The following is a 10245-nucleotide window of genomic DNA, read 5'->3' as shown; positions in this document are numbered from 1 at the left end:
AAAGAATTGTGGAAATACAACCACCACCAGACATATCACGTGCATGAATAGCTGTCAAGTTTCAAACAGAATATACACAACTAAAACATCAACCACAGCTGGAGAGAGGGACTGCCAAGAAAGAAAAGAAAACCATACAAAAATAAGTCTTGCAACAAAAAACAACAAAAATAAATGAATAAAATAAAACCAAGAAATATCAATCTGCAACAGTTTGTCCACACCACACAGAATGAACTGTCAAGTCGATTTTACCAGCAAACAAGAAAACCAGACACACCTGACACTGATTTTAGACACAGATTAAACTATAATGAGACAGAAAAAAGGTATGCTCACACTCAGAGAAACAGTACTATGTGACAGCATTCATCCCATAAAGAACTGGTCTCCACCCACATCGCGAAAAAAGCACATCTCACATCTTGAATAATGAACATCTGTAGCCTCCAGCAGAAAGACGCAACAAACACTTGTAAAATGTAAAGAAACAAATTATTTCTAAAGCCAGTGAGGTGTTACCAATCCACCTGAACAGATTTTCTCCATAATCACAAGAGAAGTAGACACAAAAGCAGACAAAGAAGTAGACATAAAAGTAGACACAAAATTAGACAAAAATTGACATAGAAGTAGACATAAAGGTAGACACAGAAGTACACACAGAAGTAGACACAGAAGTAGACAAAAATTGACATAGAAGTAGACATAAAAGTAGACATAAAAGTAGACAAAGAAGTAGACACAAAATTAGACAAAGAAGTAGACAAAAATTGACATGGAAGTAGACATAAAGGTAGACACAGAAGTAGACACAGAAGTAGACATGGCAGTAGATGTAGAAGAAGATATGGAAGTAGATGCAGAAGTAGAGCACATGGCACATCCCATACAGCACAGCAGACTCAACTAAAAGTCTAAGTAGGACACAACCAGAGGCGAAAGATTCAGTAGCGAGTAGCGAGCCTCGCAAAGGACGGACAAAAATAGTAATGAATGCTGAAATAATCTAGTAATGGTGCAGTCAAAACTATGTGCATCATATCATTTTTTGATAAAAAAAAAGGTAAAGGTCAAAAGAAATATGGAGAAAGAGAGAGAGAGGTGAAAAAAGTCAACTTAGAAATAAATGTGCGTTGCACAGTTAAGTCTATGTCTCATCTGTTTGTCTTTGTTAAGGCATCATGTAAGCAGATAAACAACTCACTGAGCAGAAGAGTTGTATCGAGAGAATAGACGAATTTTGTGAAATTACTGCGTCAGATTTGTATGGGTTGTGTCAGAGTTGCATGCTTTCCCTGGTTTGTTCTTGCTTTTCCATACAAACACTGAGGCAAGCTACACTTGGCATTGTAGGCTGGCGTCAGTGTTTCTATAGTACCGTAAAATCCCTAGTAAACGCCCAGTATCTAGCAAACGCCCACCCCCCACTTTTGGCCAAAAGTTGTGCAGAGGGGTCAATACCTAGCAAACGCCCACCCCGGTTTAAAGAAAACAAGTTTTAGGACAGTCGGCCTCCTTTATCTACGATTGGTGCACACTGTTCGATGGTTCTCCTTTTATTTTTGGGGGGGAGGGGGGATAAAATTACGTCATGTCCCACAGTGAAGTTGTTCAGTGACATTTTTTAATGAGTGTTTAACACTTCTCTATGTTCAGCCATGCCGAAGCACAAATCCTTTACAGTGACATACGCTCGTACAAACTAAAAGCCTTTAAATATCTTGAAAACGAAGCTGCAGACAATGTTTCGGTATGTGCCCGCGAGTTTTCTTCCAGAAGAAGCTGAGAGTGGAGACGACAGTGAAGACGATGATGTTGACTTCGAAGGACTATAATGAGCCCACGATCATCAACCCTACCAGATCTCCAAACAAGAGAAGAAACTGTGTTTGTGCTGACGTTAGTCCGAGAATGAGAAGAATCAAGCTCACTTGTGTTCTTTTTTTTCTTCTTTTTTTCAAGCACATATTTATTTGTGTAAACAAACGGTATGTTTAATTTTCATCAAAATTGCATAAATCACATGGTTGTACCACTTTATTTCTCTCGTGAAAATGTGATGACACGTTATCTTGCAAAGGGGTGGATACCTAGCAAACGCCCACCCCCTACTTTTACCCGAAATCTGTGCGGGGGGGGGGGGGGGGGGGGGGGGGGGGGGGGTGGGCGTTTGCTAGGAATTTTACGGTATATGGAAACGAGGAAAGCAACTCTTTCATGAGCCAAACAAACTTGACAGAGTTATTTCAAAACATCATCTATTCTAACAAATATCTGAGTGGGTGAGCACGAGGAGCTCATCACATGTCTCTTGAGAGATACACAGGAATGCATCATTATATATACACATGTACAGCACATGCATGCAACATTATTTCTCTTCAAGTCTCTATAGCATAATCATTGTCGCACAAATCACCATCATCTGTACAATTTCATATTTGCGTCTTAATCATCTGTTCGTATCACCACGCATTCTCTCCTACACTACATCACCATTCAGCCTCGGTATCTCAAGCAGTTTGCCTGGGGGGGGGACAAGTTCAAGGTCAAACTGAGACAAATTTCATATTTGCGTCTTAGTCATCTGTTCATATCACCACGCATTCTCTCCTACACTACATCACCATTCAGCCTCGGTATCTCAAGCAGTTTGCCTGAGGGGGGGGAGGGGGGGGGGGAGGGGGGGAGGGGGGGGGGGGACAAGTTCAAGGTCAAACTGAGACAAATGTAAGTGTGAGTGCTACCAGTTTTGATCTAAAATTAAGATTTCAAGTCCACAAAAACCGGACATGGTGAAGAAGTCTAAAATCTGCAGGACTGTTGCTAAAGAGACGAGACACATTTTTGACGTGACTTTCCTAGAATGGTTGAGTAACTGATTTAGCTTTCAGATCAGCTTGCACCAGTTCCAGTAACTATAAGATTTTGATTTTGTTGACAAAAAGGAGAACTGGTTGAAAACTGAATCCGGCATCTCACTTATAAAGGGAACATTTCTCAGTTTCTCACAAATAAATAGAAACCTTCAACAGATTATATGTAACAATGACCAAATTTCAACAATGGATCATGATGATAAGGCCTAAAAAAAAAATAGGTGTGGTTACGGTAACCCGACCTACCCTATTTTTAGGGGCCGACCCAATAACTTTTTATTACATTTGTCAAAAAAAGAAAAGAAAAAAGAAAACGAGTGCAGAAAACGCAATGAAAGCGAAAGCGCTCGAGTCGCACACTTATTTCCCTGTCAAGTAGGTTTAATTTGTACACATTAGAAAAAAAAGTTTAAAAAAAAATAAAAAAAAGTGATTGCCTACCTTCCTACCCTATTTATTTTGGCTATGTTACCGTAACCACACCTATTTTTTTTTTTTGTCTAATAATCTTCCAGCTGAAATATGACAATGAAAGGAACGCCCTGCAAATCTCAATGGTTGATCAAAAGGAAAAGAAGGAACAAAGGGAGAGAAGTCGGATGTTGGCTACAACAATGAATCAAGCATATCACGAAGAAGACAACTCTCTTGATAATGGGAATTAAATATTGGTTGACGAACGGAATAATTTATTTGCTGGAAACAATGGGAGATAATATTTCTCTCTCCCTGTGGAGACGCAAAACAACATGCAGCCCACATCCTGCAGGAATCTCCAGCCTCTGAGGAGAGAGATCTGGACAAGGCCGGCGACCCTCCACGAGAAGCTGCATGGACCTGTGGAGTCTACATAAGACCACCAGCTTCCTATCCAGACCTGGACTCCAAGTGTAAAGGCGAACGACAAGAAGAAGAAATTTCTCTTGATGAGCAGAATGAAAGAAATATTAATGTCATTAGAGAATGAGGGAAAATCCCATTTCATGGACGAGGAGAACGAAAAATTAAATGTGAAAAGTCTACAAAGGTGAGGCTGAAAAGACTATCTGAAGAGAGAGCTAAAAATGAACTGCAAAAACCTTCAATCTGCATAGAAAGTCTTCCTTGGTGAAACCATTATCTGAACAAGTCTCAAGACAAACAAGGAGTCTGCAGCTACTCCACGTGTCATCTGACTTCCAATGACGCAGTCAGGAGAAACACCTGTCCTCTTCACCTTTATACAGGTAGAAAACCCAAACATGGAAATCCTTTACTTGACATCCTGCATGATTTGTGAGCCGCTACTCAAACTGATAAAAGTAACCTGCTAAAATGGGTAAAAGGCATTAGAACAAGACATACGTGCATATGAAACTGCACATGTTGAACAAGAAACTTCAGAGAAACCTAAGTGCTATCAGCTGACACTGTCGACTCTCAAGACAAAATGCAGCTACCTGTATGACAAAACAATGCACATGCTACTTTAAAAAAACAAGACCCAGCTACTTGTATCACCAACTTACTTATTTCCACACTGAAATAAAAACCTATTCTCCAGAGAAGAAAGAGGCAAACTAAAAGAGTGAAGTAAAAGCAAACAAATCACTATCAAATAAAAAAAACTTTCTGCAGGTTTATGGTATCAATGCCTATCAGCAATGTGTACCTGACGGCAGATAATTACACAAAGAGCACATCATTACCTCCTACCATACTCTGTGAAGATAGCTGTCATACTGCCTGACAACAAACTCCGTGAAGATAGCTGTCAAATGTCCCAAAATAATCACACTTCATATGCCTGAATCCTCCCAAAACAAACTCAATATTTCCTGATAACACCCCCCAAACAACAAAAATCTAAAACAAATGACACCTGCGCTGGGTGATAGGATGAATCAGTGACATCATCTAGCATTCGCCTTATCAGTGACATCATCTAGTATTCGCTGTCAAATGTCTTTCACAAACCTGAACCAGTCAAATAGAAACAAATTCTCACAATGTCAATTTTTAAAATGTAAAAAAATTTTTTTTTTTTTTTTAAAGTGCTGGCTGATGAGACGAATATCTGACATAATTTAGCATTTGCAATGGTTTCTACAGATCGTGTGTCATACACTTGTCCAACCCTCCCGGCGGTACACTCAGCATGGGGGGGAATACATGAACATGATCAAGGGGATCCATGACGTACATGCTGATAACAATGCGATACTCTGTGATGTGAGAGATAAAAAGGACGATGACTGGGGGAGGTCAGCGCTTGCGACGACAGACGCGCTTGTGTTCTTTGTGCCAGTGTTCCTGCTGACACCGCACGCTGCAGTACGACGTGTTCCAGCAACAGTGGTACATGGCCTCCTCCTCACAGTTAAAACACTGAAACACAGTCAACACACATCACTCATTTTACAGTCAAACACTTGAACATGGTCAACACACATCACTCACTTTACAGTCAAACACGGTCAACCCACACCAGTCTCTTTACAGTCTGACACACTTGAACACGGTCAACACACATCAGTCTCTTTACAGTCAAACAATTGAACACAGTCAACACACATCAGTCTCTTTACAGTCAAACACTTGAACACGGTCAACACACATCAGTCACTTTACAGTCAAACAATTGATCAGCAGACACACTCAATCATTTTAGAGTACTGGGTGAAACCTGTCCTCGCCACCACCTCTTGATAACCTGCCCATGACCACCACCCCAATGGATCCCTGACAAGGTGTTTTTCTGTCCGATTTTCCCTTTCCTATTGACCTCCTGTCTGTAGGGACCACTTGTTGATGGTTCCTTGGCTGGTCGCTACAGACAGGTTGGACTGTACAAACACAGCACAGTCATTCTGCAGTCAAACAAACACAGCACAGTCATTCTGCAGTCAAACAAACACACACTCATAAAAGTGCTGTGCTGTGCTCTGTGAGAGGTGTTTTCTTTGTGTTTAATATTATTTTGTTTGGACCCAGCTATTGATGTGTACATTGTTGTTAAACAGTTGTTTGTTGTATGTTTATCAGGGTTTGCTAGTGTGTGATAGGGTTCGTGTCCGTCTGTAGATGTTAGTTTCTTTGTTAGTCCTGTGTTGACAATTCTTCGACAAGCGCTTAGAACTGTACCCATGGAATACGCGCTAAATAAGCTTCATATTGATTGATTGATTGATTGATTGAAAAGTAACCTGCTAAAATGGGTAAAAGGCATCAGAAACTGCACATGTTGAACAAGAAACTTCAGAGAAACCTAAGTGCTATCAGCTGACACTGTCGACTCTCAAGACAACATGCAGCTACCTGTATGACAAAACAATGCACATGCTACTTTAAAAAAAACAAGACCCAGCTACTTGTATCACCAACTTACTTATTTCCTTACATTGAGTCCTTTATAAAACACACATTTTGTTCCACAGTCAAGCACAACTCAATCACTCCGCAGTCATTAAATTACAGTCTGACAAACACAGCATAGTCATTCTGTAGTCAAACACGCTCTCAAACACGCTCAGCAGACCTGTTACACAGTCAAACACAACGCAATCACTCTACCAACACAAGTCATGTGGTTGTACGCTGCACAAACATCCAAGTCACATTCTCATTCTCACAATCAGTCTGTATTGCTAGTTTGGAATCGTACGCATGTGCAACTGATAATTATTTCCACAGCGATTGTGCCTGACACAAATATGAAACGCATGAAGTTCTCTTCATTAAAGCTGTGGTCTATTTATGACTTTCCGGGGCTACGAGTTTGAAAATATAGGGCTGAGAATCATGTACAGAATTCTGTACAGCGAACACTGCCTGAAACCCCACTTGAGCGACGTGTATGACCTTGAGAGCTTCAGTCAACGCTTGAATTTTGCTGTGATAACATCCGGTTAGCTCTCTCAGGACTTATATTTTATTTTCAAGAGAGATCAAGGGAAAATATAAACGCCTCGGAGGAGATTCGAACTCACGACCCTGAGATTTTCGTGGCTGATGCCCTAACCACTTGGCTACTGCGCCAATTGTGAAATGGAAGGAAAAACATCAATATGAATTCATTTTATTTCATTCTTAAAGCAGCATGATTTATATCTCTATCCGCCCACTGTTCAGGAGTGAATATAACTATTTCTTTGATGTCTGTTTTCAATTGCACAGAGCTTTGGAGGGAATCAATTACAGTTCTCATTTTTCTTGCATATTGTAAATAGAGATATCGCAGCAATGACATGGCGCGAATGACGTTAAGCATGGTGGTATAAACATGTTCTGCGATTCCGTGAAACATGTTCTGCGATTCCGTGAAACATGTTTTCAAAATGAAGGCAAAATTGAACGGCAATTTTTACGTTTTGCAACGCATGAATGGCAATTCAAGCGTAGAATGATATATAATGATTAATTTTTCTCTCTGTGTAAACACTGGTGGAGTGGCCTTGCAGTTAAGACATCGGCCCCCACATTTTGAGGTCTTGAGTTCGAATCTCTGCCCAGGCGCTTATTTTTTCTGCTCGATCCCTCTCGACAAGTATGCTCAGCTCCGAGAAAGCAAACCGGATGTTACCACGGCAAAATTCAAGCGATGACTGAAGCTCTCAAGGTCATACACGCAGTATAGGTGGGGTTTTGGGCAACGTTCGCTGTACAGAATTCTGTACATGATACTCAGCCCTACCTTTTTCAAAACCGTAGGCCCGGATAGTCATAAATAGACCACAGCTTTAACACTACTCAGCATTCTGTACACAGTGCTACAGATAGCCTTTAGCTACAGTGAAAACACCCCCCCCCCTCTTTAAGCCCTCTAAAAATTAGGTCTTAAAAATGAGGGAGTCTTAAATTGGGGGGGTGGGTCCTTCTTCTTCTTCAGCGTTCGACGATGGCTGTGTCTAGATTCTTTGGCCCGTGATGTTGACGAAGTGGGCTGTCATTTCCAGGTCCTGAGTGCTGCCCCATAGCTTGGTGTGCAGCGATGTCCCTGTGGGCCAGACATGTTTCCTCTCACTGCAGTGGAGTTGGCAGGTCTGCAGGAAGTGGTCCGGTGTCTGGTCCGCCTCTCCACAATGGCACAGGGCCGACTGTCTGATGCCGATCCTTTTTAGGTGGCTGTTTAGTCCACAGTGGCCTGTCCGGAGGCGGAAGACAATGGTCTGCTCGTGACGAGTGAGCTGATGGAGGGCATCTTCGTGTGGATTATATCCATTGTTTTTCTTTTTGAAGGTGGATTTTTGCCTGTTTCGGATTAGGGTCCTGGCTTCACTGTAAGTGAGATGGTGGGTCCTTAAAAGGGGTTTTCCCTGTACTAACGAGTCCTGCAAAGGAGCAGAGGAAACAAGAACAAAGTACGTACCCATTGTTTTTTCTTGGTCTGAGAGATGGCCTCTTTGTGCTTGGCGGCCAGTTTCTTCATCTCCTCCATGTACTGCTCCTTGCACTTGTCCTCCGCTGCCTTGCGCGCCTTCTCGATCTCACGCGACACGTTGGTTGTCGCCCGGGCAACTGCTGCCTGCTTGTCCTCCTCAAAGTCCTTCTTCAGCTGTTGACACAGAGTGTTTAGCGTCAGTAACCAGCAGTCGTTCTCTTTAGATGTGGACACAAGGTCTAGTCAAAAGTTAGTAGTCTTATCTTTAAATGTGTACAAAGTGCCAGTCAAAAGCTATAGCAGTCTTTTTCTTTAGATGTGGACGCAATGTCCATTCAACAATTAGCATTAGTAGTTTCATCCCTCATCCATTTATTCCCCATTGTATGTATATGTCCACAAATGTGCATGTGCAGAGAGAGTGTGTGTGTGTGTGTGCACAAGCGCGTGTACCGGTATGACTGTATGCCCGAGTGTGTGCGTGCCTGGCACGTCTGCAGTGTAACCACCAAACTAAAACCATCACCCCAGCTTACCACCAAACTAAAACCATCACCCCAGCTTACCACCAAACTAAAACCATCACCCCAGCTTACCACCAAACTAAAACCATTACCCCAGCTTACCACCAAACTAAAACCATCACCCCAGCTTACCACCAAACTAAAACCATCACCCCAGCTTACCATCAAACTAAAACCATCACCCCAGCTTACCACCAAACTAAAACCATCACCCCAGCTTACCACCAAACTAAAACCATCACCCCAGCTTACCACCAAACTAAAACCATCACCCCAGCTTACCACCAAACTAAAACCATCACCCCAGCTTACCACCAAACTAAAACCATTACCCCAGCTTACCACCAAACTAAAACCATCACCCCCAGCTCACCCTGTCTGTCAATTCTTTCAGTGCCTTATTTTTCTCCTCCTCGCTCTGCTTCTTGAGCCGCTCGCTGACATCGGACGTGGCTTTGTCCAGACGCCCCTGCCACTCCGCCTCGCTCACTTCACTGGGTGCCGCTAGTCGAGGCATCTTCTTCACCGGTTCATCGTCTTCATCGTCGTCATCTTTATCGTCCTGCGTGTCTGACTTGTCCGTCTGCGTTCCAACCACATGCGTTTTCTGCAAAAAGATGACAAAGCTGTTAGAGTGTATCATTGTTGACATGACTGTATCATTGTTGACATGACTGTATCATTGTTGACATGACTGTATAATTGTTGACATGACTGTATCATTGTTGACATGACTGTATCATTGTTGACATGACTGTATCATTGTTGACATGACTGTATCATTGTTGACATGACTGTATCATTGTTGACATGACTGTATCATTGTTGACATGACTGTATAATTGTTGACATGACTGTATCATTGTTGATATGACTGTATAATTGTTGACATGACTGTATAATTGTTGACATGAATGTATCATTGTTGACATGACTGTATCATTGTTGACATGAATGCATCATTGTTGACATGACTGTAGAGTTGTTGATATGACTGTATAATTGTTGACATGACTGTATAATTGTTGACATGACTGTATCATTGTTGACATGACTGTATAATTGTTGACATGACTGTATAATTGTTGACATGACTGCATCATTGTTGACATGAATGCATCATTGTTGACATGACTGTATAATTGTTGACATGACTGTATAATTGTTGACTAGACTGTACAGTTGTTGACATGACTGTATAATTGTTGACATGACTGTATCATTGTTGACATGACTGTATAACTGTTGACATAACTGTTATTTTGCAGTTCGTACAAAAAATACAACTCAGCACAACAGGAGTGCTGTTGATTTTTGATACAGTTATACCTGCGATGCGAGGCCCCTCCGATGAGTGCAAACCTCACAAGAAAGGACACCTTCTGTTGTCCCTTCGTCTCCTCATGTTACCAAAGTATAGCTGCAGGCCTCCATGTAGGGCCATTTCTAGCTGGCCGCAGGCTCTTCCTTTCATGGTACC

At 41.8% G+C, this 10245-nt stretch overlaps 1 protein-coding gene across 1 annotated transcript in view; it reads right to left on the bottom strand.

Annotated features, from left to right (window-relative positions):
- Positions 1–3078: 3078 nt before the first annotated feature.
- LOC138981319 (zinc finger MYND domain-containing protein 11-like) overlaps positions 3079–10245 on the bottom strand; it is a 28347-nt gene continuing 21180 nt past the window's right edge. The window contains exons 12-14 of the mRNA XM_070354198.1: positions 9139–9372; positions 8230–8415; positions 3079–5249 (exon numbers count right to left, since the gene is read on the bottom strand). Of these exons, the coding sequence (XP_070210299.1) occupies positions 5127–5249; positions 8230–8415; positions 9139–9372 (543 nt within the window). The 3' untranslated portion in view covers positions 3079–5126. The remainder of the gene's footprint in view (positions 5250–8229; positions 8416–9138; positions 9373–10245) is intronic.

Source organism: Littorina saxatilis, linkage group LG12 (genome assembly GCF_037325665.1).
Source record: "Littorina saxatilis isolate snail1 linkage group LG12, US_GU_Lsax_2.0, whole genome shotgun sequence".
Taxonomy (NCBI): Eukaryota; Metazoa; Mollusca; class Gastropoda; order Littorinimorpha; family Littorinidae; genus Littorina; species Littorina saxatilis.
Note: the sequence above shows the minus strand (reverse complement) of the source record. Positions and strands in the feature narration are given on the sequence as shown.